At 44.7% G+C, this 20,583-nt stretch overlaps 3 protein-coding genes across 3 annotated transcripts; all 3 read right to left on the reverse strand.

Annotated features, from left to right (window-relative positions):
- Positions 1-4,843: 4,843 nt before the first annotated feature.
- Positions 4,844-7,365, reverse strand: LOC120956275 (pickpocket protein 28-like). Its single transcript, XM_040377657.2, has 2 exons — positions 6,096-7,365; positions 4,844-6,030 (listed from the first exon to the last, which is right to left on the reverse strand). Exons 1-2 carry the CDS (start codon positions 6,611-6,613, stop codon positions 5,133-5,135), a joined length of 1,416 nt encoding a protein of 471 aa, XP_040233591.2. The 5' UTR covers positions 6,614-7,365; the 3' UTR covers positions 4,844-5,132.
- A 2,695-nt stretch (positions 7,366-10,060) lies between these two features.
- Positions 10,061-11,670, reverse strand: LOC120958105 (zinc carboxypeptidase-like). The gene is made up of 4 exons (XM_040380675.2): positions 10,872-11,670; positions 10,614-10,813; positions 10,449-10,533; positions 10,061-10,361 (listed from the first exon to the last, which is right to left on the reverse strand). The coding sequence occupies exons 1-4, from the start codon at positions 11,629-11,631 to the stop codon at positions 10,168-10,170; spliced, it is 1,239 nt and encodes a 412-aa protein (XP_040236609.2). The 5' UTR covers positions 11,632-11,670; the 3' UTR covers positions 10,061-10,167.
- Positions 11,671-12,723: 1,053 nt separating this feature from the next.
- LOC120958104 (zinc carboxypeptidase-like) lies at positions 12,724-14,307 on the reverse strand. The gene is made up of 4 exons (XM_040380674.2): positions 13,500-14,307; positions 13,221-13,420; positions 13,057-13,141; positions 12,724-12,970 (listed from the first exon to the last, which is right to left on the reverse strand). The coding sequence occupies exons 1-4, from the start codon at positions 14,272-14,274 to the stop codon at positions 12,777-12,779; spliced, it is 1,254 nt and encodes a 417-aa protein (XP_040236608.2). The 5' UTR covers positions 14,275-14,307; the 3' UTR covers positions 12,724-12,776.
- Between the last annotated feature and the right edge of the window lie 6,276 nt (positions 14,308-20,583).

A 20,583-nucleotide genomic window follows, 5' to 3' on the forward strand; every position in this document is an offset into this window, starting at 1 on the left:
AAACGCACGCGTTCACCGTCCACACGGCTCACTAACGCCAACGACTTAGAAATTCATGAAAACACGGAAAAACTTCATGAATAATCAAGCAAATTTTAAATTGTCTTGCCACCGGTAAAACCGTATCCCCCGCGGGACTGCCCTGTGTGGGTGTGTGGAGTGCCCGGGCAGAGCTGTCAGGCACGGACAGGAGGAGAAAAAATTAGTACACACAGAAAAAAAACAACAACTGTTTTCCGATGTTTCGGCACGTCACTTCACTGTTGCGTGTATGTGTCGACTGTGCGGGGTTGCCATTGGAGATTGTTTCGGTGAACGACGGTTAGTTGAGCGCTCTTGTGTGATACTTTGTCGTTCAAAAACAAAACCTAAAGCAGCGCCACTCGCTTGAAACATACACACACACTAAATGAAACGAGAAATATGAAAACCGCACAGCCAAGTTTAATAAATGAAGGGAAACAAGTGAAACTTATCCGGGCGAACAAAAAGAAAGTGTAGAAATCAACCAAGCAAGAGGAGCGAACGGAAACAAGAAAGAAAAAAAAAAGCCAGCAACCAATTCCAAACAAATTGTCGGCTCCTTTTGGTCAAATATTTGCTTTCCGTTGATTGAATTGCTTTTGTTTTTTTGCTGGTTATTTGCCGCACTTTCGCTCTTGGCACGTTGGCAGGCTGCTTGTCTGCCAGGAGAAACGTTGGAGTGCTTTCTAAATTCTAATCCAAGTGTTTGCGGTCAGTGAATTCACACACACACATACACACACACAAGCCCACCAAATACTGTCACGCGACTCACGTCCGTCAAAGCCTGTGACAGGAAGCAGATTCTGTGCGGGACCTCGAGACTCGTGGGAGTCAAACAAGTGCAAGCAGGTCGCGGGAGTCAATTTTAACAAATTACGTCCCAGAGATTGACGTCGTACGCGGTCGCGGGCATTCGCAAACAGGGCACAAGGAACGGATACGACCGGCAGTACTCGAACAGAATTAGACTGGGATTTCGGCTGGTGGTTGAGGCTTGATTCGTTATGGTACAAGTGAAAGAAGACAACAACAGAAAAAAACCCCTTCACAATCGACAATTTCAGGCTTGGCCCGGGCAGCAAACGTGCCTTTAGTTTGCTCGCGTAGTCGCGTGCCCGAGTGCACTTCGAGTGCCGCGAAACTTAATTCAATCACGGTCGCGAATTGAATTATTTCGCTTCAGCGCACAGACACGACAAATTCCGACGGGTTTCTGTGAGCGGTTGCAAATTTGTCATTTTGCCGATTCGCGATTTTACCTGTGTCCCGTTTATTCACCCCCCCCCCCCTCCCCCCTGTGGTGGTGAAAATCGTTCTCTGTAGCCAAAGTATGGATCATGGAAGTAGTGCAGCTTGACGTAACACCGGAAAGGAAGGTATTTTCAAACGCGCGGAGAAGCCAAATTTAATACTGTCGCTTCGTGGGACACCCTTTGTGTTGAGTTGGGAGTGTGTGTGTGTGTATGTTGGAGATTCTTAATGAGCCGTTTAGGCTACAGCTCGCTGGTGGCTACAAAATTTTGCAAACCCACCACGGAAATCTCAGCAGAGTGGAATGGAAATAAGTGAATTATCGAATCAATCGAGCAATGAACCTTTTGCTAATGTTGCTGCCAACTGCCTGATTCCGGAATAATCCAATTGTTGCATTACACAGCTTTGCATAAATCTGATCAGTGGGTTTTCTGCAGTTTCTGTTGGTTGTCTGGTTTATCATACGGACAGAACGAGCATACCTAGAGTGTGGAAGAATTTTCCTAGCTTGTTGCACTTAAAGCAAAACTCGCGCCAAAGGATAAGCAAATTTGGCATGCAAATTAACGTAATTTGTGGCTTAGCGAACGGGGTTGGAATATAAAATAACCCCTGGTTAATTCAGATTCGGTTATCATTTTAATTGAGTTTCATTTACAGTTGGTTTTTGCTAAAATACACTCAACACATTATATTTTAAACACCTATCAAGTAAGTTTGCTAGGAATAAGGCCAATTCGGACAGTCCGTGCTTAAATAAATAAAGCGTATTTACTATCGAATTTGTGTACTTTAAAATGAAAATAAAATAATCTATAGTATTAATGAAAATAACACGGAGAGGTGCGGAAAAAACTTGAACACGCCGTGGCAGAGTCAGGCTTTTATCGGTCTTAAGCTATACTAAGCGCCTGGATATATGCTAAGCGCCTAAAGATATGCAAATCAATAGTTTGCTCTTGGAGAATGGATAGAAAATCTAGTAAGAAAGATTTATTTACAAGAATTTCCAGGAAATTTCTTAATTTTGATCATTTGCTTGATAATTTAAAATGCTTGTACCTTAGTACATACTTTAATTGTTGACAGGCTTATTTTATCCGGATTCAATTTTATTTGAGTTTGATTTCGAAGCAAATGATTTCTAGACACGATTGAGCAATCTCGAGATAACTTTCTTAAACATAATAATACCTCAACTCTACGTCTTAGTACTGAAATACCAAAAAAAATAGTACAAAAATAAACGAATAATACATTTTTAACATTCCAGACATTGAATAAAGAACATTAAACTGCTAAAGGCAAATATCAACAACTATATTGGTATTATGGTGATCTGAAAGACACAGGTTATGACTCTTAAGCAGAAGCAGATGAATAATAATGAACAACAAGAACGAAAAGAAGAAAAATAATAAGAAGAATAACGTAGAACAAGTTGCAAAAGAATCATAAAACGAAAAGAAAACTGAGAAGAACAAGATTAAAAAGAAGAAGAAGTAGAAGAAGAAGAAAGAAAAGAAAAATAAAGAGAAGAGAAAAACGTTAATTTTACGAAAAACAAAAAGACTAAAAGTTAAAATAAAACAAAAACAATAAAAGAAGATACATTATATTAAAAACGACAACATTATATTTTAATAAATTTAAAGATTTTAAAAAGTATTGTATAACAGAATATCTTAAAAAGCATCTAACAAACAAATAAAACATAAGAAGTAGTTGATCTTAAATACAAAACACCTCATACCAAACGCGTTGAAATGTATGTAACATAAACTCTTCAATTTAAATTCCATCCCTAACGTGCATTACTACTTCATGCCAATTTTAGACACACGCACACACATCATCGGAAATGAGAAGTCGTCTAGTTTGAATGTGATTCCAAGGCAGGTCCACCCGTCCCGCTTCCATGTAGTTTACCTCGGTTTTTGGAAACAATTTTCCTCTTGACCAAACACACTGCCAACGAAATTGCCTTTGGCCGGACAGGGCGTTCTCCTGAGGAGTCTCGTCAGTCCCGTCCAGACACCACAATCGGACTCTACCGAACTGTCTGCCAAGGTCCATGTAACGCTATAATTGACTTCCATCATTCCATCGGCATGGCTACTACAGTTTAGTTTCGTCCCCATGCCATGCCATTAGTCTCCGAACGCTGCTGTATCTGTATCTGTCGGCAAATAAATACATCCTTCAAACGGAATCTTTAACTTAACTCTTTCCCTGCCGGCATGCTCGCTGACCCGAAGCGTACCGGTGGGAATTGGGCAACTGGGAAAACTGGGATCCGGGTGAAGAACATGTTTAACTTTCGCAGCTTGTCAGCAGCGGGTATGACTTACAGTAGTGAGTAGTCTGCGGTGGACCCGGACGTACGGACGCGTGTAAGAGCGGGAAGCTAATTTTGGGCAACTCCAAAGACGAGGTACTGTGACTCGGTTGGATGGTAACCAACTGCCAGCACAGCCGAAATCGGCGTCCACCATATTTGCCATCGATACAGGGACACGCTGTCCTTACAGAATCCATAATCCAAGCAGCAGCAGCAGCATCGCATATCCCGGCCCGGAATCAGTAAATTGAGATTTATGGACTGTGGCCCTCGAATTTTGGGTCGGCGACAGTAAGACAATTTTTGGTTTTTTGGATCAGCCGGCCGAAAAATTACCCAACTTCCACATCTTTTCCCCTCCCTGCCCTACGATTGCAAATGGATACAGGACATTCGCAGGCGGTAAAAGGGTATGATGGCGCTGGCGGAGCGAGAAAAAGGTTATAAAATTATTTATTATCCTTATTACTTTTATGTGCCCACGACGAAAATGAGACGACTGCAAGGGTGGCCGAGTGGCGTACAGTGGCACTGGTTTAAACGGGTTGGGTTTTCGGTGCGCTTCCCTTTGAAGATGTGTCGTGTGCGGGCAAGGACACTGTGCCGTGGCGTGTCGTGCGAAAAATGGATCCACCAAGGGGTGGAAAGGTCACCACAGGGTGGAACGGGTGGGTTTTATTTTAAAATAAATTTAATGTTAAAGGGTTTTACCCGCCAAACGGCTTCGAAACACACACTCCATATGGTGTGTCTGGTTAGCATGCGTGTAAGTGAAGGGGGCCCCGTGCTAACGAGGTGGGAGTGGTTGTGTGGTTGGTGTCCGAATTTGGTCGTAGTGTCTCGTGTGTTCTAGTTCGGCCATCGTTTTCGAATTTACACTGAGCTATCGGAGGGTCGGGTTTCGTGGAAAGGATGCGAGAGAGTGGAGTTTGGCAGGCAGCGAGCTAGCAGCGATGTTGCGCCCTATACGAGGGTGAAGGGTTTATTGATATGGGACGCGCCATCCATTAGGCTGATAACGAGTTTTGATGGCCGAATAAAAACTGTGTCCCGTCCGAGGTGAAATGTGGTTTTTTGAAGAGGTCGGATTTTAATGTCGCTTATGCGGTATTCATTCACTAGGTTAAAGTGCACGTAATGATGTGAAAGTGGTTCTGGTTTTGGGAGGGTTTACGCTTAGAAGAAAACGGGTTAAAGGTTGATAGGGCTATGGGAGTGGGCTAAGGGAGGATGCTTATCTACTGGACATTTAAAGGATTCAGTTGAAGACCTGTTTGGACTAAAGAATAGATTTGAAAGAGTATCTCCAAGTTCCAGATAACGCAATCCTTTTTTTGTAATATGTGTTGTTTATAAACCATCAAGCTGCTTTCAAACATTTCGGAAACGAAAATTTTAAAAAGGTACTTCTCGATATTTCTGTACTTATTGTTAATTGTTAAAAGTTCTCCATAAGGATCGATAAACTCCAGAAAAAAAAAACTTGAAAAAATCGTCACCTCACATACCTTTACCTCACGACTGCTGGTTTTAAAAAGCAAAAGAAAAATACTTCCACCAACGTAACGATTGAGACACCCAAAAACAGCGCTAAAAGCCCTCCGAAATTCCCAAAAAAGTCCAACACCGTATAGCGAACACTGCGCACCAGTGGATAGTAATGATCCTGTGCAAACTCCACCGTCAGCTGCGAACTCAACCCATCCGCACTCTGGTTCGACTCCATCGACCACGGTTCCACCGCCACCATGTACGAGCTGGCCTCCGCTCGGTACCGAAAATCAACACAGGCCGGCAAACAGTTGCATAGTCGCCGGAAGAACTGTGACCGCGGAATGTTCTGCTCGCGCAGCTGACCGGCAACGATCTTGTCCAGCACATCGTACGGTCGATAGTTGGTGCTAGCGTTGCACAGATTCATCGCGTGGCTGCGGGGCATATGGTCTAGCACGCATCCGCGCTTCTCCAGGAAGTACTCCGTGTGACACTCCATCTCGCAGTTGCTTTGGCTGTAGATGGCGAAATGCTTGAGCGGGTTCTGTACCTGTGATATGCAACCCGTAGTAGGCGCCGTGAAGTAGCGTAGGTAACGCTGCGATCTAACCAGCTGGGGAAAGACACGCAACTGTACGACGGAACTGAGTGAGATCGCAGTAGGCTGCACCGGTTTGAACGGAAAGTCGATTGGAGAGTGAACGAACGCTTCCAGTTCGGGAGTGGCGCAATCGGATAGTGTTTCGTTTAGTTCGTTGGAGATCGTGATCTTTAGCCGATACCGTCCGGACATGTCTTGCGCGGCCCGGGGATACTGTTTGACCAGTACGGTGGTTATCACTTGAAGTCCACGAAGAAAGTCCCAGTTTTCGGTGGGTCGTGAAACGTTCGAAAGGTCCTTCACGTTGACCAAACTGAAAAGAAAATGAAGCTTGCTGATTATAACTTGCTGCAGAAAGTGGAAAACAGTGCATTATACTTATTGGACTTGAAGATTTGCTCCCCAGCAACGGCGTTGAACGTGTAGCAGATACCCCGTTCCGTGCGTACCGCATCCAGCAACGTTTCACACTCGCTCGTGCACACATCCTGCCAGCAGATTTGCTCGCAAAACTGATCTAGCTGCAACGGCTCACTGACGCAACTTCCCTTCCGCGCACAAAGCGTAACTGCAGGGAACGGGACACTCCACATGGGTAACGCTTTTTCCGCTTCCGCCAAATACACATTCGATGGATCCTGCAGACGTTCGTAGTTGACCACCACGGTAAAACCGAACAGTCCTGCCAAACACACCGCCACTGCGAGCCAGAACACTTTCAGCGTCACACGCAAATCCGATCCCAACACGTACCGCACGATGGGAAACGTGCTGTTGCGAAGATAGTCCTTAAGAATCCCATCGTCATGGTTCGTTACGGTGGCTGCCCGTGCGGGTGTTCCTTTGGTGGTCCTTTGGTCACTTCGCTGCAGGATAATCTTATCCACCGTTTCCATCGGGTCGGAACAGAAACGACCGGTGCGTGTAATGATTCCCTACAAAGTGTACTGTACGCAACACTTCACGAGCGACTGTCCACGGTGACACGTTGATGGATGAGTACCGCTTCTACTAGCGCTACCTGTCGGAATAGCTGGTAGGCTTGCGGATGGTGCCACGTGTGCGTCATCCTAGCGCACCCAGCTGCGATCGTTATCTTGACGGTGGGACTTTGTGCTGGCTGCCCCTTTGCTAGAGCTGTCACGGGAGTGGCCATGTTAATTAGAATCGTAAAGTTGGCCCGAAAATGGTCAATTCGTGCTACCGTAATAGATGGAACGAGTTGATGGAATGGAAAATTTGCATAGAAAAATGGATTTCCTAAAACGTATGCGTGCTGTGTACCTTTGCAGGAGCTAACAATGTTTGCAAAAATAGCCCAAACTATCGATCAAACTGTACACGAACTAAACATCTTGCAAAACCACAACGAACAACTCTATTGAGAGCATGAGCAAAACGTCAATCAGCAAACATCCTGCTGCGCTTCGGGTCACTGAATCATTAATAATTCGATCATCGATCCATTAATCAATGCTGACATCGAGCTGATTACCAATTTCTGCCCCAATTCGTTTCCATCTTGCCGGATGGTAATCGTGAATAAAAAGAATCACACAAGAAACGCAATAGCGCATAGTCGTCTTTTGGAAACTGGATGGAAATTTGAAGACCAAAACTATGTAAAACTATTTCTGAAGAAAAAACGAGTGTTGTAAGTATAAAAATTGTTGCAACTTAAATAGTGTTGCTAGACCATTGCTTACAGACTTTCGTAGCAAAATCGAAACATTTTACAAAATTAATATTAATTATGGTTGAAATGTTTCCTATTTTCCCACACCGTGGAACTAGATGAGTAACGATGTGACCTACGAAGTCAGTGCTCTCAGTAAATAGCAAGGATTTTGCCCGTACAGATGAGAAGATGATGAGGTTGTTGATGAAGTTGATTACCCATACTCCACAATTCGTGACCCACACGACGATACACACTCTACAAGCCAACCCAACATTCCGGCCTGGCTGGTTATCGCAAGAAAGAATTGCCCCTCCTTTGCTCTGATGAGGTTGGAACCGTTCTCACCAGGCTACTGTGCTGGCAAGCACTGCGAGCACTGCGAAGCTTCCATTTTGACCCCGTGCCATTAGACGAAAATGCAATTTCAGGATACAAATGTCTTCCTGTGTGTCCTCTTCCGTCTCTCCTTGCTAACACGTTCCTCCCTTTTCTGTGGGGCGCCCGTACTATGGGCATGATTTTTTCTCCCCACAAAATCTGCCTCGCGTAATGAAAACGGTTGGACGGAGCTTTGCGTCATAAGTCGAGAAGTGAGGGTTTAATTTCTTTTGCTCGTGGACTGTGGCGTGCGAGGCTGCTGCCACCAGCCGAACCGCAGAATGTCGAACTAAGCAGCAGTCATTTCATTTGCCATGGATCGGTGTATCGGTGTGTCGATTCACCCCTCAACCAACAACCCTGGCAGGAATGAAACCCATTTGGGGTTCGGTTAATCCGGTGGGAAATTTCTTTGCAATTTGTTTAACGCGCCACCGCACCGACAAATGGTTGGTGGCTTCTTTGGTGGATACTAGGGGGCTGGGCTGAACGGGAGGTTGCTTTGCTTCCACACTCGCTCCGCTTGCTTAGAAGTTTCTCCGCTCCCAAACCGCTCGACGAGCCATAATTAAAATGAGTCGCATATATCGTATATGAACGGTTCATTTGCACGATCTCATCTCATCGCGGAAGGGTTGATGGGCAGCGAAGGCGGCGTATGGAGCTGCGTGTAATAATCCGCACAGAGCACGGAGAGAAGGTGGTACCCATTCATCACCCAGCCACAAACCGGGTAAGGGTTGGTTAGCACAAGCTGTTGTGATTTTCCGTGCCTTTAAATAAGGCTTTTGTCACGTCACCCGGTGTCTACCCGGAACCCGCCAGTCGCAAAGGATGGGAAGATTCGGATCTTCTTCTGCGCCAGACCTGGCGGAAAGGAGTCGTTTTGGCGTTACAATTCTCACTCGCATCATTTATATTAATGATGAGACCATCCATTTAAATTATTAACCACGCACAAACAACCATTTGCTTTGCATATATACAACCATACTTAGGGCTCAGCAGTATGGGGCCGTTCACGGTTCCGAGGTAACTCAAGTGTGCGGTAGAAGAGTTTACCTTTTGCTATCGATTTGCCAGCAGAAAAGAGGTTCTACCGTGGGGGTCTACCTTTTGCTGCAGTGTAGTTCAAAGTTGAGGAATTTTAAGAAACGAGACCGATTTCAAAGGTCGCACGACAGCTCCGATGGGAGATTATCGAACGTGTCACCCGGAATATGACGCTCAACTATCCCGGGAAACGGGGATAGGATAGTGCTTTAAGGCTTTGTGAGGCAAAAATCGATAAGAAGCATCATGGGGATATGGAAGGTGTTTTGTTAAAGCTAGAATTTGTAAAATTTCTATCGACGAAACGATCTGTATAAAAACATCATAACTTTAATGTATTATGTCGGTCCAACCATTTCGCAAAATTTACACAATTCTTAGATGTATAGTAAATTGATTGATCCTCATATTACTAATAGTTTTAGTCTTTAAGCTCATTCATCATCTCTCAAATTTCAAAATATCCAGTTTTTTTCAAAACATTTGCACTAACTTTACTTTACTTACGTTGAGCATAATTATAATATAATTGTACATTTTTGTGCCTAAGTTACCTTTTCAAAATATCGTTTTTAAACAATCTTTGCATTAATACCTCCATCAGACTGTTGTATTTTTTTTTCCAAACCAACTAAAACTACACTTAAAAATCCAAAATGTCGAAGGGCGTGGGCTCAAAGCTAGTACATACCCAACACTCACTGCAAATATCCGTTTGTTTGTTACTGTTCTCTATGTATTTTTATTTATGAGAGAAGACAGAAAAAAATACAAAAACAATATAACCAAAAACAAGGAAAAAACCCTTCACAAAAAATGTCACATTTTTAAGACTGCCCATCCGTCGATCGATTGTCCGGGAGGTTGGAGCTTTAAGGCGCTCTAGCTAAGGCATCGTAGCGCGAAAAACACATAAAATATTCAACAGGGCGGAGATTGCTCAGCTCCTCAATACATAAGGCTTTTCGTCACATAGCACCGGTGGATAGGATAGGACCTTCGCTTTTCCCGACTGGCAAGGAGAATCGGAAATGCTCCCCTCTTACTGCAGGGAGAACTGCACATGCGCAAGACAACAGCCAGTAAAAAGCTTTCACCTACTTTCGAAGCTACAAGTTGGGGCGCGGCATTTGGAGTACTTTTGCTTTGGCGATAGTGTTGGACAAAGCAGTATAAAAAATCAACCGAAAAAAGACAAAGTTGATGTACAATAAAAACGTTACGTTTCAACTATTTTCTCCATTCAGCATTTATTGGACGAAGAAGCTGTTTTCAGAGCGCAAGCTGTTTTCAAGGTCTAAAGTTAACAAGGAAGACTAACATGTTTCATTGCTGCGGTTAATGATAGCCATAGTTTGCACCTTCTTCGAGAATCACAATGATTGAATCGAGCGTTTCCTCAGCCGTCGGGATGATCTGTTCCGGTGGCAGCACAAATCCAAACCGTCCAAGATCGCGCAGCTCGTACGCATAGACTAGCGGAGTGCGGAGTACTCCCTTCACCCAATCGATACTACCTCCAGAGGCTACATCTGAAATTAAAAAAAGAAGATTATTAAGTCTATATAGTCATCAAAAGTGGAGCAAGAATTCCACAAATGATAACCAATCAAACATACAGATCGCTTCAGCAATGTTTCCAATGTTGTAGGTCGTGCCATAACGCTCCCGCAGTTTGTTGATCGCCTTTGTACCAATTGCAATCTGTGGATGACAATAAAACGATATTACATGTCTCGTTGCACCTTATCAAACGTTTGACCGATTAGCTCCGTGTACTATACCGTTTCATCGTAGTTATCGAGCCGTGCCGTAGTGTGTCCGTACGGGACGAGAAGTAGCTGCGAAAACGAATGAAACGCAAGATAGGTGCTTAAGTTGTCCAGGGTTGCGATAAAGTCGGACAGCTGACGGGTTTCGATCTCCGAGAAGGGACTCGCACCAGCGAACGTATCGGAGCAGGGTACACTAGATGCACCACCCTCTGTTTGGGGTTAAACGGTATTAAAACGACTTCAAAGCGATCTCCGAGGCCAACTTACGCATGAAATTGTACGCCCAGTTCCGGTTGGGATCTGCTCCACGGCAAAGAACGCTCGATTGAGATCGCGTCTTACGCCACTGACGATCGGTCGTGTGCGTGTACTCGTAACCGTCCGGGTTCGTCACCGGGAAGAAGTACCAATCGTAGTTCTCCGCAATTTGACGCACCTTCGGATCGCTGGAGGTGAGCAGCTCATTCAGCACCCACGTCACCGTGGCTCCGCTGACCCATTCTCGAGCGTGGATCAATCCCTCCATAAAGACGGCCTTGTTGCCCGCCTTGTAAGACACTTTCACTCCCTTGATCGGCCTTCCCTCGAAGCTGTTGCCAATGTTCAGTGGGGTAACCACGCTCGGGTAACTAGCCACCAAACTGTCCAACCATGCGTAGATGGCATCGGTCCGGTAGTACGCCGTCCAGCCAAACGTTTCCTTGCGCAGAGAGGGACGCGATTCCTGGTCGATCTGTTCCTGCAGGTTAGCGGTCTGCAGCACGGCCCGCAGTGTGTATTGCGCACGAATGTCCGAGAAATGGCCACGCTTGTGCGGTGGCACTACAAGCAACACTTCCGTTCCAACCTTGGTCGGTTCGTTCCAGAACGTGTAACCATCGGGATACTGTTCGATGGCTTGCAGTAGCTCCAGCTGCCGATCGGTCTGGACCCGGATCCGGTATACACGGTAGTTGTCATACCGTGCCTTTTCGGCCACAGTGGCACCGAAAAGGGCAATGGCAAGACACACTAGAAGCAGCTTCATTGTAAAGACGTTGTCCAGAGGACACTAAAAGTTGTTCGGGGATTGAAGGACGCTTTATAGTATTAGGGAGCGGATTATCTTTGAGGTGTACTACGATGTGGGAAATACGTCACAGTAAAAAGATCTAATCTTGTGACGTTGGAACAGTTGGCTGTATGTAAGATATCGCTTTAACTGGTTATACTACTTGATTACTTTATGAGTAGATAAGGATTAGCATTTTAAAGACAAAACAAGGAAGTCTAACTTGTTTGATAGGTTTCTTTGACAAAATTGGTGTCAGTATGTCCTACCGATGTTGTTAAGATTTTTTTCATTTAACACATTTTAACGAGCTATATGCCTTCAATTGAATTAAAATAATTTGAAAATTATTTTTCATTATAGAGTACTTTTTACCCGCGGAAGCTACATCTTGCTTCGCATAAAACTTCTCTATTCCTACTAGTAGCGTCTATCCACACAATTATGCATAATTGTTGCCATAAATTATCCAAATGTACACAATTATCCTCACTGTAATCAGGTTTTTTTTCCTTTTCCGCACTTTGTTAGATCCGGTTTGTGGAATATTGCTGGGTGCATATTTTTTTACCATTCCTCTCGAAAGATACTCAAAACGATGCGCCCCCTGGTATAACAATCAGTCACTCAAAACCCTTAGCAAATCAAACCCCTTTGCGTTTCATGCTGGCCGGTGGTTTGGCTTGTCCTGTAAACGAGACTACCCTTGCAGAGCTTCCGGAAGCCGAGCTCAATTAACCCCTCGAAGTTTGGGTTAGCACAGTTTTGTTCGCTTCGTTTGTTCTGCTCGCTGGTATTTTTTGCTTTCCGATGTCGACTGCTCCTGATCTGTTCCGGACCACCCGGAGTGGGTTCTTTCCTCACATATGTTGACTTCTGAAAACGATCCACATGCCACAGTGCCCCTTTTTGTGCCTACGGAATATGACGGCATTGAGTGAATCTTGCCAGCAGAGGGGTTCATTAATCATAGAAATCGTATAAAAAATCAAACTCTCATGCCTCATGTACCAGGGGTAGAAACGAGATGGAGGATTTTTTTGTCACTGTGTTGTGCAAGAGCAGGACTGAAGTGCCTCACAGCGATAAGACTTTATTCAATCAATTCAACAGTTAACAGTTCAATGGTAACCCATTGCTTTGCCTTCCTCTAAGATCACGATGACCGAGTCCAGCGTTTCTTCTGCCGTGGGGATGATCTGCTCCGGAGGTAGTAGGAATCCATACTCGCCAGTATCTCGTAGCTCGTAGGCAAAGGTTAGCGGAGTTTGAAGAGTTCCCTTCACCCAGTCCAAACTGCTACCAGAGGCAACATCTAAGGTAGAAGAGCCATTATTTGGACATGTTGTTTGGAATATTAACCTTCACAAAGATAAGATATACATATTCGGCGCTACTCACAGATAATCTCGGCAATGTTTCCAACCTTATAGATGCTACCGTGACGCTCCTGCAGCTTTGCAGCGGCCTTTGTTCCAATTTCCATCTGTGTGATAACGCACGATGACAATTCAATAAGCTTTCTTCAATTATTGCTTTTAGATAGCGTGATATGTAATACATACCAGTTCGTAGTAGTTATCTAGTGGCTCTGTTGTGTGGCCGTATGGTATCATGAGCAGCTGACCAGACGCATGGAAGTCCAGATAGGTCGACAGGTTGGGAATGGAGCGAATGTACTCTGACAGTGTGCGAGTCTCGATTTCCGAAAATGGCGATGGCCCAGAGAAGGTATCGGAGCAGGGAATCGTTGAGGTTCCTCCCTCTGAAAGCAATGCCAAGACATTTTATAGACCTCAAAATAGCAAATATAAATGTTTTGAAGCAGCGGAACCACTTCTTACGGTTAAACTTGTAGTCCCAATTGCGGTTAGGATCCGCGCCGTAGCAAAGGACATTCTGACGCGAGCGTGTTTTGCGCCACAAACGCGTAGTAGTGTGCGTGTACACGTATCCGTCCGGATTCGCCACCGGCACCACATACCAGTCATAGTTCTCGGCAATGTTTCTAACCGCCAAATCGTCCGATGTAAGCAGCGCGTTCAGCATCCAGGTCACTGTAGCGGCACTGATCCACTCCCGTGCGTGAATAGTGCCTTCCATAAAGACGGCCGGATTGCCCTGCTTGTACGACACCTTCACACCACGAATCTCACGGCCTTCATAGCTCTCCCCGGCCACTATCGGGCTGACCACGTCCGGGTACTGCTCAATCAGCGTGTCCAGCCATGTGTAAATATCCTCCAGCGTGTGGTAAGCGGTCCAGCCGAACGTTTCCCTCCGTCCACGCAGCTGTCGATCGATTAACGCCTGCAGATTCTCGAACGCAACTTCAGCGTTCAACGAGAACCGTTGATTGAACTCTCCGAATTCTGCCGCCTTGTGGGGAGCAACGACAAGCTTAACGGTAGTGTTCAGGTTCACCGGATCGCTAAGGAAGGTGTACCCATCCGAGTGATGTTCGATGAGCTGCAGCAGCTGAAGCTGTTCCACACTCTCGATGTTTAGCTTGTAAACGCGGTAATTGTCGTACCGGGCCATCTCGGCCTGCACTAAGGCAGGTGAGAGCGCTGCCAAAAGGCAGCACACTGAAACCCCAACTACACTGATTGATGCCATGACGACGACTGATTTGTGCCGCGCGCGCGCGAGAAGGTTTGTGAGGTAGGTCCAATGGACTGTGTGAGAACATGTGAGGGCTTATCTAAGGAGACGTTGTGCAAAAGTGCGACTGCTATTGTGTGGCGAGATTATGATAGCCTAACAATTGAGCTAAACTATCGACAAGCAGCTGGAAGACGATAACGGGCAACACTTATGAATGGCGCTGTGACTTTCAAGCGTTTATTTGTTAGCAGGCTCTCATTTATGGGACAATTCATACGAGTCAGTATCAAAGAAGACCTCCACATGAGAGAGAGAGAGAGAGAGAGAGACAAGTCTTATGTGTTAGGAACGACACTCTCTTAAAACTCTTCCCATTAAGAAACTGCTCAGCTGATAAGCTCAAACACAATTACTTCTAGCAACGTTACCGGTAAAGTGCTTGTCCTCACAACCATGTTCCATGTCATCCATGCTTAAGGTGCATTTTTTTCCTCCACCAACGAACCACTTTATCTTATCGGTGAATCCATTTAGAAAATGGATCTGTAAATTCGAGTCCCGTTTGAAAGTATGCATGCTCGCAAGCAGCATACCGGCGTAGTTATATGTGTATCTCATTGTTTTTTTCCTCCCTCTCCCTATGGAAAACGTAATCATGCATTGTAGTACATGGCTTACATACATTCGTTGCCGCTTTCTTTTCTTCATGATGTGCGTGTGCGTTTTTCTTAGCACACGAGGAAAGAAATGCTTCTGCACAGTCCTTCGATGCTATGAAAATAAGATAAGAATTAAGGGAGTCAAGTCTGCCCTCCACTCCTCGAATTTGGGGAATGCCTTTGGCAGCGAGGAAAAATCCCTTGTCGCTCATTCAGTTAGGCCGCATTTTCGGTGCTCTTTTTTGTACGGTTTCTTTCCCGCCCGAAACCCAGGGTTAACGTTTATACCCCTATCGTGGAGGGACGGGTAAAAAATATTATCTGCACACGATTATTAATCTGATGAATATCGGATGTGAAAGGCCAAAGAATGCGCCACAAAGCGCCGGCCCCGGGTCGGGCAATCAACTGCTGCACGGGAGCAATAAATTGTACCACCTACGGTGGCACCCTTTTGAAGTCTTCAAGATCGTACGGGAAGCCCCATCTCGCGTATCGTAGCTATCTTTTCCACCAGCTAATAAATAAATAAACCCCGGAAAAAAGAGATGTGTTACATCCAATTTACATACGAAAGAAGACTGTAACAAGACACACAGGTAAGATGGATGTAAAGCGTGGCTAGAGAAGCAGCACGCCCGGAGATGAGTCCTGGGACATCCCAGCGTTCCCTTGAAGGTAAAACGTTGCTGTGGCACTTCATTCGCGCGGTATGTGGGTTTTTAATGGTAAGCGTTATGTTATCAAGTGATTTTCTCGCTGTAAACACAGCGCAACCGTTTGCAGTGCGACGATTGTGCGAGCACACATATTGGAGGCTTGTTTGGGAAAATAAAAATGTCTTCGTCTCTTTACGCACCGACGGGGAAGGAGGGCACTCCAGTTTACTGATCGCGACCCATTACGAATTAGCATAAGAATGGCATGGCGCACAATGCCATCATGCCCGGCTTTGACGGAGCGAGCGTGTAGAAGAAGATGTGCACCGTGTGCGCGATTTCGGTACCCGGGATATGTAGATGGGAAGGCCATAAATTGTGTGCCTCCGAGCGTTTGTTTATTGTGCGAGCTCAATTTAATGGCCCATTAACCGGTGCGAAGCAATTGATGGATGGATGATACGGCGCGAAGTTACGATGGAGTGTTAAGGTGGAGCTATTGCGTTAAACCAAAAATTGGTTGTAAAGCAATTTTTGGATTTTTATTTTGATTGTTTGCATAATTAGAAAACGGTATGTAGGTCTTGCTGTTTAACAAGACGTCTTAGCTTGAATTAAGAATGGTTTAAATGAATGACAAGGTGAATAGACTAAAAATGGCCAAAACGGCATTTGTTTATATATGTTTCAGGCTGAAATGATGTAGTCTGAAATACTGAGGCTAGTCTTGTGTGTGGTTTTGTACGAAGTGTTGACATGATTTCAGACGCAAAATGTCAAACTCCATATAAAACGTCTGATTAGTATCGTAAAAGCCCCCAATGTCTATAACTCCTGGTAGATCCTAAATAATCTAATAATAGGACGCTTGTGTCAGTGATATATAGTGAGTCATTTTGTGTTGACTCAGGGATTTGGAGACGCCTAGACGCTTTTTAGGGACCTTTAAAATCTAATTAGTATAAGCATTAAATTAGCAATGAAATTTAATTACTTTGCCAAAACACCCAAAAACACAAGAACAGGTTAAAAACGCATTCGCCTACTGCATTGTAGCTTGCGGCAAGTCTAAAGCTTCCTGCTCTATAACCATGATACTTAACCGTTATGACAACCTTTCAATATATTGTGTTATAGTCATTGTGTCTACCATATCTGGCAATTTTCCATATCAAACACTCGCCAACCGAATCCTTCCAAATATTATTTCCAGCTTGTGTGTGTGGCAATATAACATTACTTTTTCCTAGAATTCGATTTCATTCAATAATTTCAACCATAACTCACACGATCCATAAATCATATTTCGTAAGCATTCGGCACTGCGGTCTGCCTTGGCCCGAGACAAAACTACTGAGGCAAAACTAATATTTCAAAACTTGCTGCCACCAAAAAGTGTCGAACGGAACGCTTCTTGTTTCTTTTGGGGAATAGAATAAAAAAAAACTGTTGGTCACTGCCGCAACGTTCACAGTAAGAAGTGTCCTGAAAAGCAGAAGCAAACACACATGTCGGGAAGGCTGAAGTGAAGAAATCATTTTTCTCGATTGCCTTGAAACATGGATTTGCCAGACCAGATCGTCTCGAGGGATTTTCGAGCCCCGTTTCGGTTTGGCAAGAACACATCCAATCGTAAGTTTCGTAGTCCAACGAATGCGGGATATTACAGAAGTTAAGCAACGGCTAGGTGCCGACTTCGATGCCCCCTGCAATCATTGTGTCCACGGACCAGACCAGTACCCCACACCACGCTCGGTGGCCTCAGAACTCAGAATGATAAAGGATTTTATTGCAATCACGTAACTATTGTGATGGGAATAAATATCTTTTCCTTCCTTTTTTGTACAGTAGACTTGGTGGTTTGCATCAAGGGGTCTCTTCCTAAATTCAGTCACATGGACCGGGTGGTCGGGCTGGTCATGTTAATTTTTCATCTTCAACAAAAAAAAAACACAGATAAACCCTCCTTCATGGGCTATAGAAACAATCGTTACGAAGGTGCGGTACAGGAGCTGATGGTGTAAGAATTCGACGCGTCCGGGTGTTCCCGACTGATGGGTGTTTTATTGTTTGTTGATCGGTTTGTGAACCACACGACAATTGACGATGTCCCGGGAAGGCGGAAGGGAAAACTCCCCCGGGGATGTGTGCAGGCTACATATTGCTTAAAACGGGAAACTGTTCTACATGCGTGTGTCCATGGGACGCTTCCATACCACGTGGATTGCACCTGTGTCGTGAAGGCCGTGCAGAGTCGTGTAGCAAAGAATTTCGTACTTCCTTTTATTCATTTCCCGTTGATAAATGGATACGACTCTTTGCATAAAATAATATGAGATTAGCTGTCAAAATGGAACAGAGGCAAGGAATTTCGCTTTCTTACACTCCTTCCACGCAGTTCGAGTGTCGTTAGCAAATTACCAAACGGATTTGTTTTTCCTCTTTCTCTCACCCCTTCCGCCATAAACCAATTCCAATCGTACCCTAATGGTACTTCAATCCGCCGTAATCCCTTTTTTCTACCAAACAAATACAAATCAACTCGGCATCGGCGTGCTGAAAGTGAGCCTCATTGACAGGCGCCTGGTGCCGTGACCAGGAGTGCCAGGAGCAAGTGCACAGTGTAGGGGTAGAAATGTAAATGAAAAAAAAAAATCGTACAAAAGAGTGAGTCCTGATGGGTTTACTGGTTTGACGCACGAAAGCATTTTTCTCCCCATCCATTCCCTTTCTCCTTTCCACTCTGTGTAAGTTGTGTCACCCTCTAAAAGTATTTGAATATGAATGACAAATAAACGAATTGATCGGTGATGGGAAGGGATGCGGTATTGAGTTCGATTTCGGCGGGCTGTGATGATTTTAAATCATCATCGCATCAGCCAAGACGATGCGACGATGGAACAATGTGCCGCTTTCCTGGGGAAGGAAATGCATTTTTTGTGTTTTATTGATGGAAGTGATAATTAATGCCGTGAGCGAGAGAGAGAGCGCGACAGCCAATAGTTATCCCCTGCGGTGGTTCGATTGATGGATCGATGAATCGAATTCGGCAGGTTGGTGGTTTCGCAATAGGGGCCCCCGCCGTATTATCCGGCGGGAAATGTGATCTTTCCCTTCCGTTTCTGTTTACCCTGTTTGATACGGGGACGGTTGATTTTTCGTTCGCTAAAGCTAATTGTAATAGAGAACGCTGCCTCCCGCTGGCTTTGCTGGAGAGGAGGCTGTGCTCGAGTGCAAATGATAGCGAATGTTTTGTTGCGAGTGGGAAGGTGTGTTCCTCCCATCTATTTATTGTGTTTACATAGTGGGCATTTGGAACTTCTGCTTGGGTATTGTTTTTTTATCAACAGATGGAAGTTTTTGTTTATAGCAAAATTAGGCTTGAGGTAATTAGAAATATCTTTTGCACGGTATAACTAATTGATGGCGTTTGTTGTGTATGAAATTAAATATAACTGATTAGTTAACATAAACGAGATCACCATGCATTATTAAAATCATAGCACTAATACAACATTCCAGATGAATGTTCACTGCCCGGTAAATGGTTCGTTTACTTGTAAAAAAAACTAAAATATTAATACAAACTACCACCGCTTTCCATTGCAGTTAGGACAAAGTACCTACCGTCCGCAGGAAATGAAGTGTCAATTGGTTGTTTGGTTGATTGAGCACTTTCTACAAAGCCCATATTGGGCGCCCAAACTCTGCTAAAGAATTCATTTTAACGGCCAACACCATTCAAAACTGTCCGGCGGGTGGTTGTGTCATTTCCGTCCCGTGCAATATGCTGCTTGCAATGTGCCCCGCTAAGGAGAAGGTGAGCCTGAGTACTGCTCTCGTTGAAGTAAGTAGTCACAGGGATATTAAAAATTTATTACATTGAAGTCAAACGCAATGACGCTATGAGCAGAGCGCGGCGTGCGGCTCCGGTGTGTGGGTTAGGGCTGGTTTTTTTCTCGTTTCGTTTCGTTTCGTCACTACACCGCCCTCCCAATTGCTACGGTACATAAAAATATAACGAGATTGTCAACTTGGGAGCGACATTCGCCGGAACATTTTTCCTCGCGCCTTTGGTCTTTGTGACTTTGCGACTTTGTCTGCGTTGGTGTGGTGGTGGGAGGCAAATGCGCCAACTTTTACGAAGTCAAAATTGTTTAAAGAGCCGTATAATAAATTTGTTATCCCTCGGAGGAGTGTTTTAATTTTTTTTTTGTCGTTTCTCCTCTGTGAGTGTGCCCATAAGCACCCTCCTCCATTTCCGCTTCTTTGCTGCACGCAGAGGGTGAGCATGACTGCATCGAACCCTCGAGGACTTTTTTTTATTAATATCTTGCTTTTTGCTTAAGATTACGATGGATGTAAGAGGCGTGCAGTTGCTCATCGTCGGGAACGGAAAAGAAAGTTGCGCTTTTTTTGTCGTTGCTCGAGGGTGCAAAATCCTCCGACAAAAAATAATGGCACCGACAAAACGTGGGTGAATTGATAAACAATAGCTTTATGAAATTCAAATGCAACGCAACCGATGCCGAGAGGGAAGGTGCACCGTTTGGTGGTTAACGAAACATCTTACTTTGCTAAAAACGCGTGGTTTTTGCGATTTGCAACACAACAGAAACATGCTTCCGGGCGTGATTTCGTACGGCAGTTTTAAACTTCCCGCGGGTGTTTATTTTTCTGAACTCCTGTATAAGACCCGCAATGCACATGTATTTTTTCGTTTTGCTCTCCTGATTTGTATTTTTGCAAATCCATATGGGTGCCATTAATTTGCCCGTGCGCGCGTCCCCTTCCCGCAAACAGGGCTCGTTTCGCGGATGATTTGCGTAATCGTTTTATTGGAAGTCATTGGCAATTCCGTGGATTTGCATGGTTGGTTCATCGTTTAGATCTTTTAGGCCTAGGAGCGGAGTCCGCGTGTTGCTGTTTTCGTACGATTTCGGTTTCGGTTGTAATGATGCTCGTCAATATTTCAGATTTGCACTTCATAATCATTACGCGAA

Source organism: Anopheles coluzzii, chromosome 3 (assembly GCF_943734685.1).
Source record: "Anopheles coluzzii chromosome 3, AcolN3, whole genome shotgun sequence".
In the NCBI taxonomy this organism is placed as follows: domain Eukaryota; kingdom Metazoa; phylum Arthropoda; class Insecta; order Diptera; family Culicidae; genus Anopheles; species Anopheles coluzzii.